Below are 25772 nucleotides of genomic sequence, written 5' to 3'. Positions count from 1 at the left end.
TTCACTAGTGCGGCACAACGTGTTTTTTCGCTACGTGCTTAACAGGACGGTGTCCGTTTCTAAACGAGAATAGAAACATTACCTTACGCTGCCCACATGTTTCGTCCTGTCTTGGACAAATTCCTAAATAAATAGATTCAGGATATGGTTTTTACATCTCGGTCCTTTCGGGGCCGTGCTACAGGAACAGCCACAGACGGGTCAGGTGGTAGTGAACGTGGTTTTTGATAACCTCTAATTGTCTGATTGTCGTCAATATACGGTTAAAGGCTGCCACCTACTTCCAGGCATCTTTAACCAGGGTTTCAGTGGCGTTTACAGCTAAGCCACTGAAAAGCCAGGGCTAGAATGAGTTTCCAGGCCATCGCCGATCGTCAGTTGTGGGCATCCACAGTTGGGGGATCCGCAATTTTTGGGTTCGCAGTTTATCAGACAAAGGTTGATTGTTTTCCACCATTGCAATTTGCAAGATCTGCCTGGGTCAGAAGATAAAATCGCGGTTCTGCACACCGCCATACAAGCTCTAGTAGATTGAGCACTTTGACTGCAGTCAACAACTGAGTCACGGTCATTATTCCAGTTTGGGGTAGTTCCAAAGCTGGCTGAATCTGTCAGTCCGATACTGACCCTTCAGGTCAATCAGGGCGACGCTTATACTACACATTCATGAATACCTGCAGTTGATGACTACAGATTGAAAATCACAGTGATTCTGGATTTCAACAAGAATAGGTACTTAGACGCATCAGGCCTACTTAAGTTGGCAGTAAAAACCATTCTCGCTTTCGAGCGCTACCGCTTTGGCTTCGTATGACGCCTAGGGTTGTCACAAGTAATGGCTATCGTGATAGCTCATCCCTGGAAGTGATAACAGTTCAGTGTTTTGCAGATCTGCTCATTAAAGCTCCGTCTCAAAACTTCGTCATGCAACGGCCCTTACTAACGTACAAGGGTGTCGTTCAGCACGGTTAGATTGTTAACCTAGAGATATCAAGCCTCATTCCGTAACAACGGACTCATGCATAGGGATAATTCCGTGATTACACGGATTTACCTGCCTGAACATACCACACAAACTGTTCGTCATCACGTACAGTTCGTACGCAAGCCACGGACAGTCTTGATCCGGTTGGCCTTTTGCCTATTGGTAAGGAGAGTGACGTCTTTCGACGCACTCTACTTCGCAAGGAGTCACTCAGGTAATTTTCACCTGGAAGTTCTTGCACGCTCCTACAAGTTCATCAAATAGTACGGTTGTCTCTAAGGGCCAGAGTTTCACTACTCTAGTGGCTCCAAGTACATAATTTTACCGCAGGGACAATGTTTGGCGTCTGGAATTGGATAATTCTAAATATGAACGCGAGTCTCAGAGGTTGGGGACCTGGGGTCCCAAAATGAATAACTTCACAAATCACGGAGATTTCGGTCAAACGCGCTGCGGCAAGCGGGCCACATGCTCCGTTCTCAGACTGTCCAAGTGCGGTCAGACAACACAACGGCGATCGCATACATCACCGATCAAGGACGGAATCGAAGTCGCATGACCATGCGGCAAGTTGCTCCATGTTCATTCTGGGAGTGAACAGCTGGAAGGCAGCTTATTCCAGGACACTGAGCATTGAATTCTTAAGTGTTCCAGATGTCGGTCCAGCGGTGGAGTTACCCACAGGGGTATCTATTGGCATCTCGCAAAAACAAATAAAAAAACAAAAACAAAAAAAAAAACATCAAAGTATGTGTCCATCCCAGTATGTGTCCAGTACAAGGGCTCCGAAGGCAGCAGCTGTAGATGCTCTGATGCTCTCACGATCGCGTGGCTGTACAGCATTGTGAATCTGTTACAACGGTTACGCTGCTTCCTCGGGTACTAAAATGGATCATACAAGACTCCATGACAGTCATACTAGTGGCGCCACATTGGCCTCGGAGGCCATGATTCTTGGATCTCCGCGAACTACTCGCAGCCGATCCTTCACCGCTCTCGCCACGTCCGGACCTATCCCACTAGGGTCCGTTCTTTTACCCCGTTTTAGCGCGGCAGCGTTTCACGGGGTGGCTGTTCAAAGCGCTCTCAAGAACGGAGGGCATTCCAGAATCTGGTATACAAACCATGTTAGGGGCTGGTGAAGCCAGTACGGCAGCTCATTATCACAAGGTTTAACGTGCCTCTATAGGTTGGTGTGACGCTCAGAAGTTTCCAACATCATTTTCAAGTTATCCCGTCTTTTAATATTTTTACAGACTGGGTTTGGTGAAGGATTATATTTTACACTCAAGGTGCAGGTCTCTGCATGTCAATTTACCTGCAAAGGTGTTTGGCTCCTTTGCCGATTGTACACACTTTCCTGCACGGTGTCCTCAGACGACCTCCATTTATACCACCTACAGCGCCATGGGACGTGATCTGGTTTTACCACCTACAGCGCCAGGGGACGTGATCTGGTTAGGTTTTTTATTTACAGTCTTCATTTGTTGAATTCTTACAACAAGTGGATTTTACGTTTATCTATTGGTAAACACTTTTCTCTTAGCCTTAGCCTCTCAGCAAGGCGTGTTTTTAACATAGGGTGGCTTGCATGTCAAGGCCCCAAATCTGGTGTTTTATGGTCATAGGGCGGAACTTCGCACAAATTCCGTGTTCCAGTCAAAGATCGTATAATGTCACGCATCAACTAATTAATGTAGTTCCTCGGTTATCAATATGTTCGAGAACTTAAGTTACTTTGAATGTGGTACGCGCACTACGCGTTTATGTAACCCAAACAATTGTACGTAGAACAGACACATTGTTCTCTATAATGTAGTGAAGATGGCTTTACAAGCTTCCAAGCAGTCCTTATGTCATACGTCAGGCTTAGCTTCATAATAGGCTACAACGCCTACATCAGGGTCAGACCATTCCAAACGTTCTAGTGAACGTCATAAGCGGGCTTCAACCGCCTACATCTGTGTCAGACCATTCCATACGTTCTTTGGGAACGTCAGGAGCAGCAGGTCGTGGAGTTTCTACGAAACAGCGTAGACGAGCTGCTACATGGTCATCAGTGCATGACCATCAGTGCGCATGTTGGTGCGCTTTTACAGGTTGGCTACGTTTGCGGCATCAGCATTTAGCTTTGGCCGTCTAGTATTACAGGTGCCAAACTGCTCTCCCGCCCAAGGGGGAAACTTTGGTACGTCCCAAGAGTACTCCAGTGACCCCTAGTGGATGAAAAAGAAAATAGGATTTTGGTACTTACCAGGTAAATCCTTTTCTTTGAATCCATAGGGGGCACTGGACGCCCACCCAGAGCAGTTTACCTGTCTTGTGGTAAGGTCTGTGGATCTTATGGTAACACTTCATCACCAATGCATTCGATGTTATGGTATCAACTGATTGTTATCAGTTCCGTTATGTGTCAACTTTAGGGTTGACCATTATATTATAATGTTATAGGTGCATATAATGTTATATGTAATTCTCTATGGTTCATCCTCTCTATCACTCCTGTTCGGCCCAGTAAAATTACTGAAGGCTCTATGGGATTATGGAGGGGATGGCCAGTTACTAATTTAAATATTTAAATATGTGCCATTTCCGGCTACGCCCAGTCCATAACCCAAGAGTACTCCAGTGCCCCCTATGGATTCAAAGAAAAGAATTTACCTGGTAAGTACCAAAATCCTGTTTTCTTACCTTATGTCCCCCCGCAGCATACAAAAAAGGCACCTCATTATCAAATGCAATAATAAATGCAATAAGAGCAAGAAGGTACGGGGATCGTCCTTTGTTGCCAGAGGAAAAGGCAAGGGAAAAAAGCTGCACACAGCTAGTTCCCAGGAGCAGAAGTCCTCCCCTGCATCTGCAAAGTCCACCGCATGACGCTGGGGCTTCCCGGGGGGAGGCAGATCTAGTGGGGGCTCGTCTTCGGTTTTTCAGCCACGTCTGGGTTCACTCGCAGGTGGATCCCTGGGCATTAGAGATTGTTTCTCAGGGATACAGGCTGGAATTCGAAGACTTGCCTCCTCGCTGGTTTTTCAAATCGGCTCTGCCGGCTTCCCCGTCAGAGAGGGAGCTAGTGTTGGAAGCAATCCAAAAATTGTATATTCAACAGGTGGTTGTCACAGTTCCTCATCTCCAGCAAGGAGAGGAATATTACTCAACCCTGTTTGTGGTCCCGAAACCAGACTGTTCGGTCAGACCCATTTTAAACCTAAAATCCCTGAACCTGTACTTGAAGAGGTTCAAGTTCAAAATGGAATCACTCAGGGCGGTCATTGCCAGCCTGGAGGAGGGGGGGGGGTGTTTGGATGGTGTCCCTGGACATAAAGGATGCTTACCTTCATGTTCCGATATTCCCCCCTCACCAGGCGTTCCTGAGATTTGTAGTGCAGGACTGTCACTACCAATTTCAGACGTTGCCGTTTGGGCTTTCCACGGCCCAAGAATTTTCACCAAGGTAATGGCGGAAATGATGGTGCTCCTGCGCAGGCAGGGTGTCACAATTATCCCATACTTGGACGATCTCCTCATAAAGGCGAGATCTCGGGGGAAGTTGCTGGACAGCTTGTCGGTGTCAGTGAGTATGTTGCAGGGGCACGGCTGGATTCTCAATATACCGAAGTCCCAGCTAGTCCCTATAACGCGTCTGACCTTTTGGGGCCTGATTCTAGACACCGACCAGACAAAGGTTTTTCTTCCGATCGAAAAGGTTCAGGAGCTCATAGCCCTGGTCAGGAACCTATAAAGCCAAAAAAGGTTTCAGTGCATCATTGCACACGGGTTCTGGGGAAGATGGTGGCTTCATACGAGGCCATCCCCTTCGGCAGGTTCCATGCGAGGACTTTTCAATGGGACCTCTTGGACAAGTGGTCCGGGTCCCATTTACAAATGCATCAAAGGATCACCCTGTCTCCCAGGACCAGGGTATCTCTACTGTGGTGGCTGCACAGTGCTCACCTACTAGAGGGTCGCAGGTTCGGCATTCAGGACTGGGTCCTGGTGACCACGGACGCAAGCCTCCGAAGCTGGGGAGCAGTCACACTGGGAAGACATTTCCAAGGTCTCTGGTCAAATCTAGAGACTTGTCTCCACATCAACGTCCTGCAGTTGAGGGCCATATACAACGCCCTGCGTCAAGCGGAGGAATTGCTTCGGGAAAAACCGGTTCTGACTCAGTCAGACAATGTCACGGCAGTGGCTCATATAAACCGCCAAGGCGGAACAAGGAGCAGAGTGGCCATGGCAGAAGCAACCAGCATTCTACGCTGGGCGGAAGGCCATGTAAGCGCACTATCAGCAGTGTTCATCCCGGGGGTGGACAACTGGGAGGGGGACTTCCTCAGCAGGCACGACCTGCATCCAGGAGAGTGGGGACTTCATCAAGAAGTCTTCGCACAGATCACGGGTCGGTGGGGACTGCCTCAAATAGACATGATGGCATCCCGTCTCAACAAAAAGCTAAAGCAGTATTGCGCCAGGTCAAGGGACCCTCAGGCGGTAGCGGTAGACGCTCTGTTGACACCTTGGGTGTTCAGATCGGTCTATGTGTTTCCTCTTCTTCCTCTCATACCCAAGGTGTTGAGAATAATAAGAATAAGCAGGGTCAGAACAAACCTCATTGTTCCAGATTGGCCACGGAGGACTTGGTATCCGGAGCTGCAAGAGTTGCTCACAGAAGATCCGTGGCCTCTTCCTCTAAGGCAGGACCTGCTGCAGCAGGGGCCCTGTCTGTTCCAAGACTTAACGCGGCTGCGTTTGACGGCATGGTGGTTGAACGCCGGATCCTAGCGGAAAAAGGGATTCCGGAGGAGGTCATTTCTACCCTGATCAAGGCTAGGGAAGACGTGACGTTTAAACATTATCACCGTATATGGCGAAAATATGTTTCTTGGTGTGAGGCCAGAGCTGCTCCTACGGAGGAGTTCCATTTGGGCCGTCTGCTTCACTTCCTTCAAACAGGAGTGAATTTGGGCCTAAAATTAGGGTCCATAAAGGTCCAAATTTCGTCCTTATCCATTTTCTTTCAAAGAGAATTGGCCTCTCTTCCTGAAATACAGACTTTTGTGAAGGGAGTGCTGCATATTCAGCCTCCCTTTGTACCTCCGGTGGTGCCTTGGGATCTTAACGTGGTGTTACGTTTCCTCAAGTCACCTGGAGTGGAGTTGAAATACCTCACGTGGAAAGTGGCCATGTTGTTGGCATTAGCTTCGGCAAGGCGTGTTTCAGAATTGTCGGCTTTATCACATAAAAGCCCATACTTGATTTTTCACGTGGATAGGGCAGAGTTAAGGACTCGTCCTCCATTTCTGCCAAAAGTGGTCTCGTCTTTTCATGTGAACCAACCTATTGTCGTGCCTGTGGCTACACGGGACTTGGAGGATTCCGAGTCCCTTGATGTGGTCAGGGCTTTGAAGATTTATGTGACCAGACCGGCTAGGATCCGGAATACTGAAGCTCTGTTTGTTCTGTTTGCGGGCAACAATGTTGGCGCTCCTGCTTCAAAGCAGACTATTGCTCGCTGGATCTGTAACACGATTCAGCAGGCGCATTCTACGGCAGGATTACCATTGTCTAAATCGGTTAAGGCCCATTCCACTAGGAAGTTGGGCTCTTCTTGGGCGGCTGCCCGAGGGGTCTCGGCATTACAGTTGTGCCGAGCAGCTACTTGGTCGGGGTCAAACACCTTTGCAAAGTTCTATAAGTTTGATACCCTGGCTGAGGAGGACCTCCTGTTTGCTCAATCGGTGCTGCAGAGTCATCCGCACTCTCCCGCCCGTTTGGGAGCTTTGGTATAATCCCCATGGTCCTTACGGAGTCCCAGCATCCTCTAGGACGTTAGAGAAAATAAGATTTTACTTACCGGTAAATCTATTTCTCGTAGTCCGTAGAGGATGCTGGGCGCCCGTCCCATGTGCGGACTTCTTCTGCAAGACTTGTTTTATAGCTATTGCTTACATAAGGGTTATGTTATAGCTTATCGGTTGACCCGAGGCTATGTTGTTCATACTGTTAACTGGGTAGTTTATCACAAGTTATACGGTGTGGCTGGTATGGATCTCGCCCTTAGGTTTACAAAAATCCTTCCTCGTACTGTCCATCTCCTCTGGGCACAGTTTCCTTAACTGAGGTCTGGAGGAGGGGCATAGAGGGAGGAGCCAGTGCACACCCAGAATCCAAAGCTTTCTTAAAGTGCCCTATCTCCTGCGGAGCCCGTCTATTCCCCATGGTCCTTACGGTGTCCCAGCATCCTCTACGGACTATGAGAAATAGATTTACCGGTAAGTAAAATCTTATTTTGAGCGCGTGCTACCATACTGCCCCTCTGTCCTGTCCTAGTGGGAACACTACTGTGTCCTGACATTTTGCCTTAAAATAATGACTTTGCTCAGGGGGGTGTGAGACATAAATGCGATTTTGCTCTGATTATCTGGAACCGATATTGAAGGTTATCGCTTAAAAGGCCTTAAAGCGCGCAATTTCATTTAGTGTTGGCAAATTACTGGCCTATAACACATAATTGAATAGCCCTGTAGGGTTGATATCTAGGGTAGGAGGATGCTATTGGTTAACTGTGGTCGGTTTCATCTACGAATGTGGCCTTCACAGCAATAAAATCCAGATGTACTTGTGTGTTCAAAGGGGTGCAAGTTCAGATCAGTCCAGGCTATGTGATAGGTTGCGTCCTAAGGGGGAACCTAAACATTTACTACTGCTGTGGAGATGGCATAATTCATTAGCATTTGTGCTCAAAGAGGGAATCCATTTCTATGTTTACAATAAAAAAGTGAAAACTTTTTTTATTTTCTTTCTTCTGTCCAATTCGATGACTAGTTTCCAATTCCGCTAGTTTACGCAAGTTTGGTCGACAATTGGAATTCCCACTAATTCAATTCTAGCCAATGGGGTCGATTCAATTCAGCAACAGTTGAATAGCGCCGGGAATTAGCTCCCGGCGCTATTCAATTCAGCTAAAGTTCAGTCGGAGAATGCCCGTTCTCGCGGACTTAACAGGTTATTTTGTCAGGAGAACGGGCATTCTCCGACTTAACTACCCGCGGTGATGCTGATTCCCGACAGAATCAGCCTCGCGCCGGCCGTCCGGCAGCTCTTTTGTCGGTTTTCTTCTCTCACCCCCCTGGGGGTTGGGAGAAGAATTCCGGACAATTGAGGGTAGCTAGTCGCTGTATTGAATAGCGCCGTGAGCTAATTCCCGGCGCTCTTCAACTGTTGCGGAATTGAATCGACCCCAATGTGACTGTTTAGTCGGCGATGTTCGGTTGTAGTCGGCGATGTATATACAATTCCTGGCAATTTGTTCTCCCTATAGGTTATAATGGTCAGACCAATTCAATGAACTCGCGGGTGGGGAGAGAGAGTTCGAATTCCCGACAATTTTAGATTTAAACTTTCCCTTTTTTCCTTCATCCCCCAAAGGGTGAGAGTTTACAAATTTTTGTTTTGAATTTAATACTAGGCTATTAGAAATGCTGTAAATAGGTCTAATTTTTCAATCCAACATATTTATATTCCCACTGGCTAGTTTAGCAAGTGGTTTGTCCCTCTCCCTTCTTAGTTGTTTCAACTAACATATCTTGCTGCAATAGAGGATTTCATCTGAAGGAGGACAGCATGCACCTGACGAGTTTTAAGAGGAGGCCGATCAAATGTTATTGTACAGTACATGATTACACAACTAGGACAGCGATGAGTTTTGTACCGCAGCGCGCCGCAAACAACATTGCAGCGGGGCAGTTATGTCAGAGAATGCTGGTTCTCCCTACAAAACAGCAGATTTAAGTTGCGAGAACCGTCATTCTCTGATTTACGGAGCGCTAAATTGATTAGCTGCGGGAGCCCCCTACTGGCAATATTCAATCCGTGCTGAATTGAATTTACCCCTTAGAGAAACATTTTACTTAATTTAATATTTTCAGAATTTTTAAATAAAACACTTTTGGACTTGCGGTGCCGTGAAAAAAAATTCTGATACTCAGGTGGTGATACAAAAATGTTTGGAAAACCACTGCACTACACTACTAAATAAAATAAAAAAACACTTTACTACTACTGCTGCTACTCTACACCGCTTACCCTGCACACACTACAGTACTGCTGCTAATCTCTACTCCCGTCCCCACCTGCAGTACACTACAGCCCCATACACACAGGGTGATATCCCCAGAGATGTGTGCTGAGTGAAGGGGGGGGGACCTCTCATGTCACCCAGCGGTGAAATGAGTCGTGCTAGATTGAGACTGCATGCAGGCTCAATCTAGCACCGGCGATAGTGAAGCGCGGGGCCGCGCATCGCTATTGCTTTGGGGGTACACACTGAGAGATCCGTGCTTAACTTCTAAGTAATTTAGTCAGATTGCTTAGAATTTAAGCACTGATCTCTCCGTGTACCCCCCTTACCTGTCACCCAATACACTACTTCACTCCCTTCCCTGCATAATCCGTCACTACCCTGCACTGCACCCCCCTCCCCGCACACACTATCTTGCACTCCCATCCCCACAAACACTATACTACAGCCACTACCCTGCACCCCACACCCAGTACACTAGGCCGGACAATCGGTTGATCGGCAGTTCATGCTACCATATTAGTAACCTACTCTTAGTGCACATAGACCCCTGAGTATTTACTATATGAGAACATGAGACATTTGCACGGGTGCAATTCCCAAAGTGAAAAGGGCAAACACATATGCATGGACAAATGTACTGCAGGTCAGTATTTTTGTAACTTTGGATGTAATTTGGAGTTGGGTACATACCCATTTGCATAGTGAAATATCCACGTTTGACCTGTGCATGCCTACCTCTCAACCAACACTCTGGTGTGGAATGTCTGACCGGTGTGCAAGCCCATTGCGGGATCTCTGCACTCGCTGCTCTGAGGGCTCGGTGGTGCCCTGCGCTCGCCACGGCTTCTATTCCCACTCTATGGGTGGCGTGGACACCCACGAATGGGAATCATCCCTGTTGGTCGGCATACTGACCGTCGGGATAGTGAGGGGGCGGGATGTAGGGAGAGGTCATGTGATCGTCCGTCTCCTGACCGCCGGTCAAATGAATACATCCCCCCCCCCCCCCAATACTCCCCCACACAGTACACTACCTCTCACCCTGCATACCCCTCCCCCAAAACACTACTGCAGCTTCCCTGCACCCTCTCCATGCACACACTACACTAATTCTCACTGTACACACCCTCCCCTGCATACTACCACTGAACAAGTGGATTCCTTTAAATACCTGGGTTCAACTATCAACGGTCAACAGATAGCCGCTACAAGTGACATCACGAGATGCATAGGTTGTGCCACAGCAAGTGATACGCCAAAGAGAACATGGCTAAAGTCGATTGCCCAAGATCTTCAACCATTACACTTCCATATTGATGATGCCAAGCAAGCCGCCCTAAACCAATCCCAATTACGTGTGATTATTAGAGATTCACTGCCTTTGGCTGTCACAGTGCCAGCAAGCTTACCCTACTGGTGCCAACGACAATTAAGTCACATTATAAAGCGATGATTGATGTTTTTCCACACTTCCACAGAACAATATACTGCTTCCTACTGCTGCTACCATTCCTTTCATGTCGGTACCAAAATGGTTGTGGCTTCTACTCCAAAGTCTTGCCTTAACATTGCATTCTTTGGAGTAAAAGGAGGGAAAATAAGTCTCCTCCCTGTCCCTTCCCCGACTTGCATACTAATTACAATATCCCTCCCTGAAGTGAATTGCAGACTAAAAAAAAGACTCGCATTCCTGAATTCCCGGGAGTTTGCAAATTCCCGACATTTATATTTAAGTCAGACTAATTACAATATCCCTCTCTGAATTGAATTGCTGACTAAAAAACACATTCCTGACAATCAAATTTCTGTGATGCACGGGAGTTTGGAAAGTCAGGAATTTGAAGACAACCTCTCACTGAACTGAATTGACCCCTATGGGGTCGATTCAATTCAGCGACAGTTGAATAGCGCCGGGAGTTAGCTCCCGTCGCTATTCAATTCAGCTCCAGTTAAGTCGGCGAAGGCCCGTTCTCGCGGACTTAACAGGCTGAATTGTCGGGATTTTACTTGGAATGGTCAGCGCGCTCATTAGTAGAATTGGAGAGATGAAAAAGAGGTGTTGCGGAATGGGTGAGATCTATAGGTGTGTGGATGTTTGATTCTGCTTTCTTATGGATGTGTATGTAAGGCAATGATCAATCTAAGAGGGGTATTTATCATTCACTTTATTGTGTATACAGTGTTCAGATGCAGTATGCAGGCTGCCCTTCTATCAGCAACCTCCTCCTGCAGACTACCCTTTGCAAGGTATACCTTCCTACACTGTATGCAGGACACACCTGACAGTGGTGAAAGAACGACAATAAGGAACTAGTAACATATCAAAAGGAGGTTGCTGATAGAAGGGCAGCCTGCATACTGCATCTGAACACTGTATACACAATAAAGTGAATGATAAACACCCCTCTTAGATTGATCATTGCCTTACATACACATCCATAAGAAAGCAGAATCAAACATCCACACACCTATAGATCTCACCCATTCCGCAACACCTCTTTTTCATCTCTCCAATTCTACTAATGAGCGCGCTGACCATTCCAAGTAAAATTCCACTATAGGAGGTAGGACGCCTCCAGGTCCAGCAGCACTCATTAGCACCCCTTCCCCCTGTGAGCGCAGCCTCCATCCATTTGAATTGTCGGGAGAACGGGCATTCTCAAACTTAACTCCCCGGCGCGATGCTGGGCCCCGACAGAATCAGTCTCGCGGCAGCACTTTTGTCTGGTTTCTTCTCTCAACCCCTGGGGGTGAGAGAAGAATTCACAACAATTGAGGGTCACTTGTCGCTGTATTGAATAGAGCCGGGAGCTAACTCCCGGCGCTATTCAACTGGCAGTGAATTGAATCGACCCCAATGTAGACAAAAGTGATGAGACACTGATCGCAAATGGATCAACAAGAGTTTGACATCAGTACTTTGTAGGTCCACCAAGTGCAGTGGTTACTGCAGACACCTTTCTTGGCATACTGTCCACAAGTTCCTGAACAACAGCAGATGGTATGTTTTGCCATTCCTCCTTAAGTACAGTGACCAACTGCGACTCTGAAGAAGGTCGATTCGGCCTTGAGCACACCTGTCACTCCAATTCGTCCCAGAAGTTCTCACTGGGGTTTAGATCTGGACTTACTGAATTTTTTGTGTGCCAGTCTAGCGTTGCCCTGGAAATTAGTGTTGACACTAGGCAGTTTTAGCAGGGTGCCGCACCCTGCCCATTTTTTTTTTTTTTATAAGGGCAAAACCCTCCCTGCCCTTTCTGCGGCGCCCTGTTAAAACTGCCGCCCGCTTACTGCCCTCACAGCGTGTAAAGATGCCGCACGCATGCGCGCAGCATCCATTCACGCTGAGAGAGCACTTGGGGGAAGCCCAGCACCTCCGTAGGTGCTGGACACGCCCCCAACAGTGAAGCCGCCCACGCCCCCTTTTATTAGCTGTGATGACCCGCCCCCTATTTTGCATGGCCGTGCCCCCTTTTCGGCAGGCGCGCTAGTGCCCCTCTAGATCCGGCGCTCTGCCCGGATTCTAGAGGGAACACTAGAAATATGACAGGTGCCATTGTCGTCCTGAAAAACAATTGTTTCTGTAAACTTGCCACAATGTAGGGTGCACAGAGTTATTGAGTACATCCCTATACTTCTTACAATTAATGTGACTATGCATTACAACTAGTGGACCCATGGTACTGTGCACTCTGACATCGCCAAACCCAGACATGTCCATCTAATCTGAAAAGTATAAATCGTGATTTCAGAACTCGCTGCTGTTGTGCCACTGTCCAGTTTTTGCTCTGTTTTTGTTCTCATTACACCATTTTAAGTGCTGGGCTGCATTCTTATTTGTGATTAGAGCAGGCATGTCCAAACTGTGGCCCTCCAGCTGTTGAGAAATTACACATTCCAGCATGCCCTGACACAGCTTTAGCATTCTCTGACAGCAAAACTGTCAGGGCATGCTGGGATATGTAGTTTCACAACAGCTGGAGGGCTGCAGTTTGGACATGCCTGGATTAGAGGCTTATGAGCAGCTGCTTGCCCATAATATCCAAGTGCATGGGCCTTCTTACGAAATGTTTTTGTTGAAACCAGCACATTATGGGACGACCTCTGTTCTTTCGCAGCTCCCTGGTTAGCACTCTGGCCCCTGGGTTACAGTTTCAGGGGTCTTCCATGGCAAGGTGCATTCCTGCAATGACTGTACTTCCACACATTAATGACAAAACACAATGGATTTAGGAACCTTCCTAACACCTGCAATGCTTCTCGCACTTATGCCTCCTATTAAGCAGCCTACGATGATTCCCTTTTCAATTTCGGTTAGCTCCTTCCAGCAAGCCATTTTGTTAGCAAATTATCTAATCCGTGCCCCAGTACCTGTTTTTATACCTTCATGAACACGCGTCTGCTGCAATAGCAGACCATTTCACTTGCGCTGGGGTGTCCAATCACTCTTGTTTAAATAGTGTAGTTCTAATTTTGCGATGCCGCTATAAAACATTAGCCTAGTCTGGTAGTCCGGCTATAGATAACACTGTTGAAGTACCAGTACACCCTGATGCGTATTCAGTTGTTGCCAGCACTCCCTGCTGGGCATCTAAGATAATGATTGTCCTTCGGAGTTATTCAATTGTGTCTCCGTTAGACTCCCATTAGTAGTTAACGTGCCTGACTGCTCCGTATTTAGACGAGCAAAGCCTGGGTTATATGCGATTTGGACGTCCAAACTGTAAACTTTGAACACTTTTTTTTTTTTTTTTTTCTCGCACCTCCAGAGGCTGTGAAAAAAGTGATTGCCGCGGCTACTGGGCGTCCATCGGAAACAATTGAATAGCTGCAATAGATGTCCATTAGCATAGATGCCTAGCAGGAGGCGCCGGCAACAATTAAATAAACCCCCTGCAAGTGTCCTGCTTTGATTGACCATATATCACCAACCAACCTTTGAATTTGTGAAATAGTGTTGCCTTTTAAGAAACTTAAAGGAAGGATGTACTAAGCTTTGGAGAGCGATAGAGTAGAGAGCAAGAAAGTACCAGCCAGTCGGCTCCTACCTGTCATGTTACAGGCTAGCTATGAAAAATTGACTGGAGCTGGTTGGTAGTTTATCCCTCTGCACTTTATCACTCTCCAAGGCTTAGTACATTTGCCACTTAATGTCTTGTAGTACAGAGAAGCTGGCGTGTTAAAATGGATTCCATGACCGCCTCAGACCTCTGTTTGCAAATAAACAGGTAAAAGCACTCCTAAAAATGGTTATATCTGGAGGTCGTATGAGTTGCTCATAAGATGCAACCGATTCCATAGATGAACGTACACACTGAGATGCAAAAAAAGTGTACCGGTAATCACTCAGGGTTTATTTGATCTTCGGATATATCTGCAGTATGTACACAACCCGCACACACTGAGCAGTTTCTTGCTCAGTGTGTCCTTTCTTTGATCTCCTTAATGGGGCCGGGAATGATATAGCATGTGCAGCACACGCTATATTTTCCTTCTCATCTGACTGTTGGAGCAGCGTTTATTGGCTTCTAATGCTCCTACATACATACTGTCCAATTATCATGCCTGCTAATTGTATAGTGTATACCTAGCTTTACTCCTTAGCTTGAACAGGAGTCCCCTTGAACACTTGCTTTTAAGGCTGTATTACTATCTTATCTGGCAAACCTTTAAGTTCACCACTTTAAAATAGCTGTAAAGGGTGTGGTTGTGAGCAGGAATACCAGTCAGGGGCAACAATCTCCACGACTGTTGCTTCTGATTGTAATTGAACTTTCTGCCCACATCACATAGCCCTGGTTTTGAAATGGAACTGTTAGATGGATTATAGGTGCTGAGTCAATGGATTGCAAAGTGAATAGCGCCAGGAAGGTGGTCCCAGCACTATTCAATTCAGCACGCTGCTTTGGCCGACTACTAGATTTCTGCTTTGGGGTGCGAGCAGATATCCAACAAAACTATTGCAGCTATGCTGTTTTGTGTCCATGCCCATTGCAGCAGAGCACTTGTGTTGGTGTTTAAGGCGCAAGTGTGGGCAGTCTCGATACAAAGCAGCTTGATGCATTGAATAGCGCCGGGACCTCCTTCCTGGCACTATTAACTTCACAATCAGTTGATTTGACCCCATAGGGGGTAATTAAGTTGTTTTGTGTGCTCCCAAACGTAATGTGCGCATGCGCGCTCATTAGTACTGGGTTTAGCCACGCAAAGCTAAAGTACTGCTTGGGACGGCCAAACTTGCCAACTTAGTGCACATTTCAGCTGGCACCTTAGGAGACTGCGTGTTGAGATGTGTCCAGCCATGGCTATTCGTGCTCCGGGCACAATCTAGTGGACGCTGAGAGGAACAACAATTGAATTCCCCCTCACCCTCATGGAGCTCTGGGAAAAACAGCTGCATGGATCAGCCTCCTCTACTGCTCTTGTTGGACCTTTGTGTGGGATGAATTTTTGCACTGTGGGAGTGATTTTAAAACATTTTTTTTTTTTAAATTAGGGTGTGAAAAAAATTATGATTTTTTTTTCTATTTAAATTAGATTTTTATAAAAATCCAATCAAGTAAACAATCGGTTTCTCAGTTTTGACTGCACCAAATTTATCAAGCCAATCAATCATTTCCCAACTGTCATTTTTCCAACACAGCCTGTAACATGGCAGTTAGGAGCTGGTTGGTACTTTATCACCATGCTACTTATCACACTCCAAGGCTTGATAAATGGGCGACCAAATGTTGAAAATGTTCTTTCTACTGAAGCTGATGATGCTGCAGCCCGGTCCATCTGTAGAGATATCTGCAGATCAGTTGATCTGCAGATATAGCTACAAGTGTGTACCCAGCATTAGACAACTACCACATTAACTTGGGTCCAGCAAGTAAGCAAGAAAATGTGCAGGTCCCAATGTTTGATTACAGCGGTCCAAAAATGTCTTCATGTCTTTGTCCAGATTTAGGCCCAGATTTATCAAGCATTGGAGAGTGATACATTGCACTGTGATAAAGTACCAACCAATCCGCTCCTTACTGCCATGTTACAGGCTGTGGGGCAGATCTATTAACCTTGAGAAGGCCTAAGGAAGTGATAAACGCAAGGTGATAAACACACCATCCAGTCAGCTCCTAAATGTCAATTTGCTGATTGGCTGGTGCCTTTATCACCTTGCGTTTATCACTACTTTATCACTTCCTTATGCCTTCTCTAGGTTAATATATCTGTGTTTGAAAAATGACAGGAGCTGACTGGCTGGTACTTTGGGGCAGATGTATTAAGCCTGGAGAAGTGATAAAGCAGTGATAAGTGCAAGGTGATAACGCACAAGCCAATTGTCTCCAATATGTGAATGTCAGCTAGAAGCTGATTGGCTGGTGCATTATCACCTTCCACTTATCACTGCTTTATCACTTCTCCAGGTTTAATACATCTGTCCCTTCATCACTGTGCAATTTATCACTCTCCAAGGCGTGATAAATCTGGGCCTTAATTCCTTCAAACTATCTAATTCTTTCCACACATGTACAGCATTGGAAATAAAAAAATAAAAACCCCTTTTAATTTAAATCAATGATTTAAAAAAATTATGTGATTTAAATCAAGTTGATTTAAAGCTACACACCCTGTTTTTTTAAGCTAAGAATGGTATTTGTATTTAAATGCTACTGATTTAATTTGAATTAATTCTAAATATCTGAAGATTTAATAGTATATTATGTATGTATCTACATTATTGTCATGGGTGAAAGCTCTTAAAAGTTGTATATAAATGCAGGTATCTGCCGTGTTAAGCTAAATATTTATGGCAGGAGTAGATGTGCATGTTTAATTTGGCAGAAATGCTATATGTTCATTGGTGGTTTGTTTCCCTTACCCCAGTGTCCCTCATTCCATTTCCCTTCAATCTCAAACTGTTCTCCCCTTCTCCTTTCCACAGGACAGAGATCTGAGCAGTTCTCCAAAATACCCCTCTACGTTCCCTGACCTATTCTGACAGAATTTATATACATCCCTACTCCTCGCCCTTGTGTTTTCTGTAGAGTAGTTAAGTACACATGTAGCCGTGTAGTTGCTTGTAAGACTATACGGGCCTAAAGTTCTCAAACATAACAACCTCTTTAAATACTTCTCAAGTTATTGTCCTGTTTTTATTTTTATCTAAAATGGAAACAAAGAATACTGCACTTACAGTAAGTGCTCAGAACAGTCTTCACCTCCTCCCTACCCCCAACCCTCCCTTTCCCATCCCTCCAATGCAAATTTTTTGGGTTGTATTACCTGATGATAAATGACACTTTGCAAAAAAAAAAAAGAAAAAAAAAACATTTTTAAGAACTGCTAGTATTTTTAAATGGACTTTTGAAAGAAATTCTCTACCTTTTTTCCTGATTTGGATTATTTTCATAATTTTTCCCCTTTTTTTTTTTTTTACAGCGAAGAATTTTTTTTGAAACGCCAACTACAGTAAGTCTCGCATTTCCTGTGTTTTTTTTTTTAAATGGTTTTTTTTTTTGTTTTTTACATTTTTCCCCCAGATTTTTTCATGCCTTACTGGTCTCCTTTTTAACTGCTGTGTTTCTGATTTTTATTTTCTTTTTTTTTTTTTATGTTTACATATTGGTACTGATGCTAAATTTTTCTAATTTTTTTTTTTTTTTTTTTTTCCGTGGGGGGTTGGATTGGGAAGGAGAGTCTGTCCTTTTTAAATATGCATAATCCATAATTTTTGTGCTAAAAATTTTTTTTTCACACAGATGTCAATTTGATTGCTTTGTCTTAAGTTTAATCACATGCAGATAGTTAGACTTATTACTATATTCAAGTTTTGGTAAAGTTTTTAGTAATGCTGTTGGAACACTTGCAATGTTTTCCTACTGTGCATTACCTTATGTGGGCAGTGGAATTTGACAGTTGCAGTTAATGTCCCTTCATTCAGGCCCTTTTCCTGCCCCTCCCCATTCCACCTCCCATACCTTTGCCCCATCGTTGGCAATACGCAGCAAAGAATGGAGCAAGACCTCGGGCAATCTATTCTTCAGACACCTGGTAAGAATGGTTAATGAATAAGGTAACAAAATATGCACATACAGCTCCGTATATGCATCATGTTCTGTTATACTTTTAATTTTGGCAGCACATGTACAATATTCCTCCCTACCTTTAAACTATAAGCCCACATCAAACTCCAGATTCTTTAAAATCCTAAATATTTTTTGTTCAGCTGACTTGTTTTCAAGCCGCTTGTTTACTATATTAGGCATTGAATTTTGCTGATAGAGGATATAATAAATATATATATATGTATATAATTTTTAAAAAATCTGGTGCAAAAGACAAAAAAAAGGGTGTTGGCCATCTGAATAGGCTTTCCATACTATCCCTTTAAACCGGGACAATCATGAATTACACAGGTTCTCTAGCTGATTACAACCAGTTGAAATGCAGGCTTGAAGTCTGCCAGCCACAGAACCTGTATAATTTGAGTGTCTTGTTTCAAGGGGATAGTATGGTAAGCATACATACGAACCACTGAAATTAAGTTTTGTTTTGTTTTGTAGTGCTTTAATTAAACTTGTGTATGCACAAAAGGATCTAAAAATGATAACCTTTTATTATCTTGAGCATGCACAGAGAGGGGTCCTTAATTAGGATTATCCAGTATGCGCACACACGGCAGTACAAGTGTCTTGGGGTTAATTGTAGTTTTGTGTTGCACTTTCTAAAATTAATGTAAACTTGATTGGTTGCTGTAGGCAACACCCATTTTTTTTTTCTTCTGCAAAGTTTTTTCATAAACACTTAAGAATTTGCACATTTTACAAATGAATTCAACCAACCATGTAAATTTAGATTTCTCATCAAATGCAGAGAATAGTATACTACACAGACACTAATCCTCTGTTTTCTTAAGCACCTTAGATTTTCCCTCCTCCAATGAATTTTGTACATGTGTTGTCATCTTGGTATATTCATTCCACACTTGGTCTGGCCCTGCCCTTTATAACTTTTTATATATTTCCCAATCCTATTTCCACCGCCACTTCATTATATTTCTCCCTTCCTCTAGGCTTCAAAATTGCTTCCTTAGGGCGTAGCGCGATGGCGAGCAACGTCACTAATAAAACAGACCCCCGCTCTATGAACTCCCGAGTATTCATTGGGAACCTAAACACTTTAGTGGTGAAGAAAACAGATGTAGAAGCAATCTTTTCTAAATATGGCAAGATTGTGGGCTGTTCCGTACACAAGGGCTTTGCTTTTGTGCAATACAACAATGAACGCACCGCCCGTACTGCTGTAGCAGGGGAAGATGGACGCATGATAGCTGGGCAGGTCCTGGGTGAGTGAATGGAAAATCCATTTTTTTTTTTTTTACTAGACAATTAAAGCTCATTTCAATTTTCCATGATATTTCTAATGCTTTGCTTTTGATATTTTTCCACCCTGTCGATTGGACATTTTCTCTAACCAATGCTGCATGTCCATCTTCTTATTTTTCTTTTTTTTTCTTTTTTTTTTTTTTTTTTTTTGTGCTCCTTTTTTTTTTTTTCTTTTTTTTTTGTCTTCGCATTTTTTTTTATATATATATATTTTTCAACGTACTACAGCATTGTATCTGCAAAACTTGATGTGTCAACCCAGCTGGTTTTATGTTATACATTTATGATGTTTTTATGTTGATTAAAACAGTGTAGGTTAAAATAAATTGGGGGATGTAGATCTAAATATTCAAGAAATTTTCATTTGTCAAATTTACTGCTTTATTTCAGACATCAACTTGGCTGCTGAACCCAAAGCAAACAGAGGAAAAGGAGGGGTCAAACGCTCAGCAGCTGACATGTATGGGTGAGTATATATTTCTGAGAGAGACATTGTAAAGCGTAATGTGTCACCTGTGATAACTGTGTTCGTTTGGCAATTGCAATGGAAAATGGTTCGTAATTTAAAACCATGTTAAGAAGGCTTTGGGCAATGATTTTCTTTCGATTCAATTGTTTTGGGCATCAAAAATCCCGTCTAGACTGAACTTTTTAGATACACATTGTGCATTTCGCGCCCAAACAGACCAGGTTTAGCCATATAATACTGCTTAACCTGTCTAACCTCCCTGCTTTGCGCATCCTAACCATCGAGTTTCTACACTTTTTTTTTTTTTTTTTTCTCACACCTAATGAGGCTGCGGGGGGAAAAATGTCAGCTCTGTGGCTACTGGACGAGTAAACAGCAAAAATGTAATTGCTCCGTTTTGTGCCTTCTGGTGGTAGCCACTGGGTAAAACAATTGAATCTGCCCCTTAGAGGGAAATGTGTCAAACCTGCTAAAGAGTGAAGTTGCTTATAGAAAACACAGTTCCTAGAGATCATTTAATAGAATCTACCTGATAAATGCTAGCTAGAAGTCTATTGGTCGCTATGTACAACTTCTCCACTTGTTCTCGTGTTCACTCCTCAGGAGGATTAATACATTTCCCCCACAGTCTATAGTATCTTCTGGTGTTTGTGTGCTGACACCTAAAGGTGACTTTGTGCCACATGCAAAAAGTTACAAATATTTAATAGGGAACAAAAGTACTAAAGTGGTGAATTTTGTGGGTGGTCTTCAGGTTGCCGAGGTTGGGATCCCGGCGCACAGTATACCGGCGCCGGAATCCCAACAGCCGGCATACCAACAGCTTTTCTCCCTCGTGGGGGTCCACGACCCCACTGGAGGGAGAATAAATAGTGCGCCACCGTGCCCACAGCGTGGCGAGCGCAGCGAGCCTGCAAGGGGCTCATTTGCGCTCGCCACGCTGTCGGTATGCTGGTCGCCGGGAGCCCGGCCGCCGGCATACCATACCACACCTGAATTTTGTGTCTTATCTGCACAGTGCGTGAACTGATTGGTTCATTCATTAGTCTGGCTGAATAGTAGGATTTAAGTGGTTTAGTCATTGTCTATACGGGACGCAGATAAAATACCGCCGGGCAGGATCCCGGCAGACATAACGCATACTTCCCGAATCCCGCCTGGCGGCCACAATCCAGACCTGCCGTGGGGGGAAGTTTAGGGTTAGGAACAGGTGGAGGGGTTAAGTTTAGGCACAAAAAGGGAGGTTAAGGTTAGGCACCATGCAGGGAAGGGAGGGTTAGGGTAGGGGACAGGAAAGGCTTAGGGTCTTACATGCGGCATTACCCACTGAACAGATAGGGGTCGGTTCAATTCGGCAACTTATGAATAGCGCCGGGAATTAGCTCCCGACGCTATTCAATTCAGCTCCAGTTAAGTCGGCGATGGCCCGTTCTCGCTGACTAAACAGGTTGAATTGTCGGGAGAACGTGCATTCTCCCACTTAACTCCCCGGCGCGAGGCTGATTCCCGACAGAATCAGTCTCGCGCCAGCCGCGAGGCAGCACTTTTGTCGGGTTTCTTCTCTCATCCCCCGGGGATGAGAGAAGAATTCCCGACAATTGCGGGTAACTAGCAGCTGAATTGAATAGTGTCTGGAGCGAATTCCCGGCGCTATTCATAAGTTGCCGAATTGATTTGACCCCATAGATAGATAGATGGATATATAATCTATCTAAGAGATAGATATCCACATCAGTTGGCATTCCATAGTACTTAAACAACTTTCCTCCATGCCAGATCACAATGTGTTATACAGAGTCCAAGAAGAACGGCACTGGAGCAATAGTAATGAAGCAAAAAAAGGAGAATCATTGCCTAGAGCACCGAATAGTCCAGTGGCAGTAACAAAGCCAAGCATATTAAGCTTGTATGCTCAGTATTTTAGTACAAACTTAACAGCAGCACAAGTATTACTTGGCCTACTAAAGAGTATAGTGGAGTCTAGTATTCAGCAATAGTCATTTTCAAGTGAAGCCCAGGAAGAGGCCACGACAACTGCAACAGCCGTTTCAGGGCATCTGCCCCTTCCCCTTTTTTGTATTGGGCCTGAGGAAGGGGTCAATGCCCTGAAACGGCTGTAGCCCATCAATACAAGTTTTTGTTGTGTAATTTGGTTTTTAACACTAATTTTAAGTTATCTTAACTCATTGCTTTCTGTGTATCCTCATGTAGGTCTTCCTTTGATCTGGATTATGATTTTCAGCGAGACTACTATGATAGGTTTGTGAACGATGTATTGACCTGTGAAAGCTTTTCTCTCCGCTTGTATAACACATTTATTTTTGAATGCCTTGTTTTTAACACTTCCCCTTCTTATGTACAGCTATTCTGCAGCCCGTGTTCCTCCCCCACCACCAATTGCTAGAGCTGTAGTACCATCAAAACGCCAGAGAGTTTCTGGTAACACATCACGCCGTGGAAAGAGTGGCTTCAACTCAAAGAGTGGTCAGCGGGGTGGATCTTCAAAGTCCAGCAGATGTGAGTTGTATATCGTTTGTCCTGTGTAAAGGGTGAAAGGGCTAGTTAATCTAGATACTTGAGTTAGAATGTAGATTGCGTATCTTTTGGGTGTTTCTCTGTGTCGCATGGCACATTTACATGCCTTCAAGTACGTGAACTGTTTCTATAACACAAATATTTTTGGTTTTTCAAGTGTCCGGGTCTTATGGGTCCTACACATTGCACGATCCGCCGCCGAACTGCCCGACGGCGGATACGGCAGGGGGGAGTGAAGTTTCTTCACTCCCCCCGGCTCCATAGCAGTGCAGGCAAATATGGCCGAGGTCGTCCATATTGGCCTGCATGCACAAGCGACGAGGCACCAGCGATAAACGAGCACGGGGCCGCGCATCGTTCATCGCTGGTGCCTCCACACTGAAAGATATGAACGATATCTCGTTCATTATTGAACGAGATCGTTCATATCTTTCACTCGTATCACCCCGTGTGTAGGGCCTATTAAATATTGGGGTATATTCATTAAAGTCGGATACATTCTGACATGTATTTGTTGGAATGGATCCGACAACCCCTATTCAATCTCATCTTAATTCGACTTTTTCAAGTCGAATTGAGATGGGATGCAGATGAGGAGAAGGGGGGCGAGCCGCGGGGAGACTAGCGGGGGACAGCCGGCTGGCATACAGGGGAGATCAGCGCTGCAGCAGGATGTCACCCAGCCGCCCGACCTCACGGCAGTGTCCACCCGGCTCCAGCAAGCGTGCTGGAGCCGGGTGGAAGCAGCCGTGAGGTCGGGCGGCTGTGTGACATCCTGCTGCAGCGCTACTGTAGCGCTGATCTCCCCTGTAGGCAGCCGACTGTCTCCCTACGGCTCGCCCCCCCTCTCCTCCTCTGGGTCCTCATCTCAGTCCGACATCATTTTGATGTCGGACTGAGATGGTTGAAAAGGGGGCCAAAACTGACACAAGCACGTGGATCGGCAGCTATTCCGCCGATCCACGTGCTTTTCGACAAGTCGAATTTATCGACTTGTCGAAAAATATAGGGATATATTGAATAGGTCGAATCAGGATTCGACCTTAAGTCGAAAACTGCCGTCTTTTCGACAGACGGCAGTTTTCAACTTCAATTGAATAGACCCCTTTGGTAGAAAATATACACCCAAAAAAAATTCACTAGTGTAAACAGTTCATCATGGAATTAATAAAAACTCTGCACGGGACACAATTGAATCACTTCCTTAGCGTAACTGATGTGCATTGTCTTGTTCTGTTACCTGAATATAATATGCACAAAATATTTGGTAAGGTGTCCTATTTTCATAGTTGAGATGGTTTCCAAAAGTGGAATAAATGAAAGTGCTTATTGGTAGTAGACTACCTTCACCATGATTGATTCTACTTTTTTCACTTTGTTGGAACTCTGTCTATATAATGCCATTTACACTGACACTTGTTCCATGCTTTTTATTTCCCCTTTTATGCTTTGTAAATAACACTCATTCATTTGTTACAGTGAAGGGAGATGATCTCCAGACCATTAAAAAAGAACTCAGCCAGATAAAACAGAGAGTGGATTCTCTTCTGGAAAGCTTAGAAAGAATTGAACGTGAACAGTCCAAACAAGGTGAAGAATGTTTTTTACCTGATTTTTTTTTTTTCTTTCTTCCTTTATATAGGTATTAAACATTTCTGTTAATAAGTGGAAGCTTCTGTATCTGGAAATTCAGTGGGGGATTTAATTTTTTTTTTTTTTTCTTGGCACCTGATCTCATGTCTAAAATGATGGGAGATCACGAGATATTCAACTGATCCCCCTTATTGTGCTGATTGCGACCATTATCAGTCGGGTTTAACCAAAACCTGACTAAACGAATGGCCACGAAGCGAAAAGCACCGTTTGGGCACCCAAACAAGACACTTTTTCGTGCATTTCGGTTCGCTGAAATTAAGTTCTTGCACCAGTCAGCAGAAACATTTGAATAGCTGCCGATACCACAATAAGATTTAAATTCCACCCAATATGTGTGTTGACAAGTAATGTTCCAACTACAACCTTGCACCTGGATGTCTGATATTTTATTTTTGTACATTAGATACCAAGCTGGATGATGAGCAGAGTAGCAGCTCTTTAAAGAAAGAAGACATAAGTGTGAAATTGGTGCCAGAGGAAGCAGGAGATTCAGCAGAGGAGGGAGACCTGCTTGATGATGATGATCAGGGAGAGGACACGGTAAGCAATAAGACTAATAGACGATGGTCGCCTGTTCTTGTGAGAGGTCTGTAAATATCGCATTTTAGCATAGAAGGTGGTTACATAATTATTTACAAATGTTACACTTTAGCAGGGTTGGAAATGTGTCGGGGACTATATGAATAAAACCAATTTAGTACAGTTTATTCCTATTACATCTGAAGCATACTTGCCAACTTTTGAAAAAGCATTTCAGGGAGATGTGAAAGTAACACCTATCAGTGCGCACGTGTACTGCTACATCTGAGTAGCCATGAGATAACTTATTTAAAATGCATGTAGCCATAGGGATCCATTGTGACTTATAACCAATGCAGGGATATGGCGTTGATGTTCCCATTTGAATGCATGTATCTCTGGTTTCTTGTTTTTCCCCCAAGATGTAACAGCTGCATAATGGGGGTAAGGTACAATCAGGGAGATTGCAGGCAGAATGCAGGAGGGTAGGCAACTATGATCAGAGTATACGTTGATAGACTAAACATGTTAATCCATACATACAAAGTACCCTCATAGATGAAATTGAAAATAAGAAAAACAAGTTTATTTTAAGCATTAGTCTTATTATAATTAAATCTGAATAGTAATACAAAATGGAAAATACAAAAGCACTTTTCAGAGAAACATACACACAAAAAGGAGTAGTTTAGCATTAGCACCGGGCATGTCATTGGCATTAAACATTATAGTATAGTAGGATTTTTTTAATCAGTCACTCGCCATGCCTGTACTAACAGCATAATAAAATAAAAAGGTTGGTTTTTATTAATAAAAAAAAAATTGTTTCAACCAAGGTGGTTTAAACCAGCCAACCCTGCATTTTAGAGTATATATGGATTTCTTCAGTAAATTTGATTCATGAATTACAATTAAATTATGGTTAAGGCATAACTGATGGCATTATCCATTTTCCGTTGATCTAACTTTGTCAGTAAGAGTGTGTGTATAGGTCTGTATATAGATATATGAATTAAAAAAAAAAAAAAAAATTTCTATCTATATATCTGTGTATCTATATATTATGTATATGAGATGTTCATAACTCTACGGGGCCGCCTCAATTGGTGTTTTTTTTATGCAGCTGCCACTAGATGGTGGCCGGTGGCAGCA

General features: G+C 44.3%; 1 protein-coding gene across 2 annotated transcripts in view; it reads left to right on the top strand.

Annotated features, from left to right (window-relative positions):
- The window catches only part of HNRNPC (heterogeneous nuclear ribonucleoprotein C), a 37827-nt gene that overhangs the window by 10654 nt on the left and 1401 nt on the right, over positions 1 to 25772 (top strand). Inside the window, exons 2-9 of one of the 2 annotated variants that reach the window (XM_063913442.1) lie at positions 17496 to 17525; positions 17998 to 18107; positions 19129 to 19401; positions 19832 to 19907; positions 22122 to 22169; positions 22273 to 22427; positions 23925 to 24035; positions 24505 to 24641. In XM_063913442.1, the coding sequence (XP_063769512.1) occupies positions 18068 to 18107; positions 19129 to 19401; positions 19832 to 19907; positions 22122 to 22169; positions 22273 to 22427; positions 23925 to 24035; positions 24505 to 24641 (840 nt within the window). In that variant the 5' untranslated portion in view covers positions 17496 to 17525; positions 17998 to 18067. The remainder of the gene's footprint in view (positions 1 to 17495; positions 17526 to 17997; positions 18108 to 19128; positions 19402 to 19831; positions 19908 to 22121; positions 22170 to 22272; positions 22428 to 23924; positions 24036 to 24504; positions 24642 to 25772) is intronic. The other variant, XM_063913443.1, reaches the window with a different exon arrangement.

Source organism: Pseudophryne corroboree, chromosome 1, assembly GCF_028390025.1.
Source record: "Pseudophryne corroboree isolate aPseCor3 chromosome 1, aPseCor3.hap2, whole genome shotgun sequence".
Taxonomy (NCBI): domain Eukaryota; kingdom Metazoa; phylum Chordata; class Amphibia; order Anura; family Myobatrachidae; genus Pseudophryne; species Pseudophryne corroboree.
This window is presented reverse-complemented; position numbering and strand designations above follow the sequence as displayed.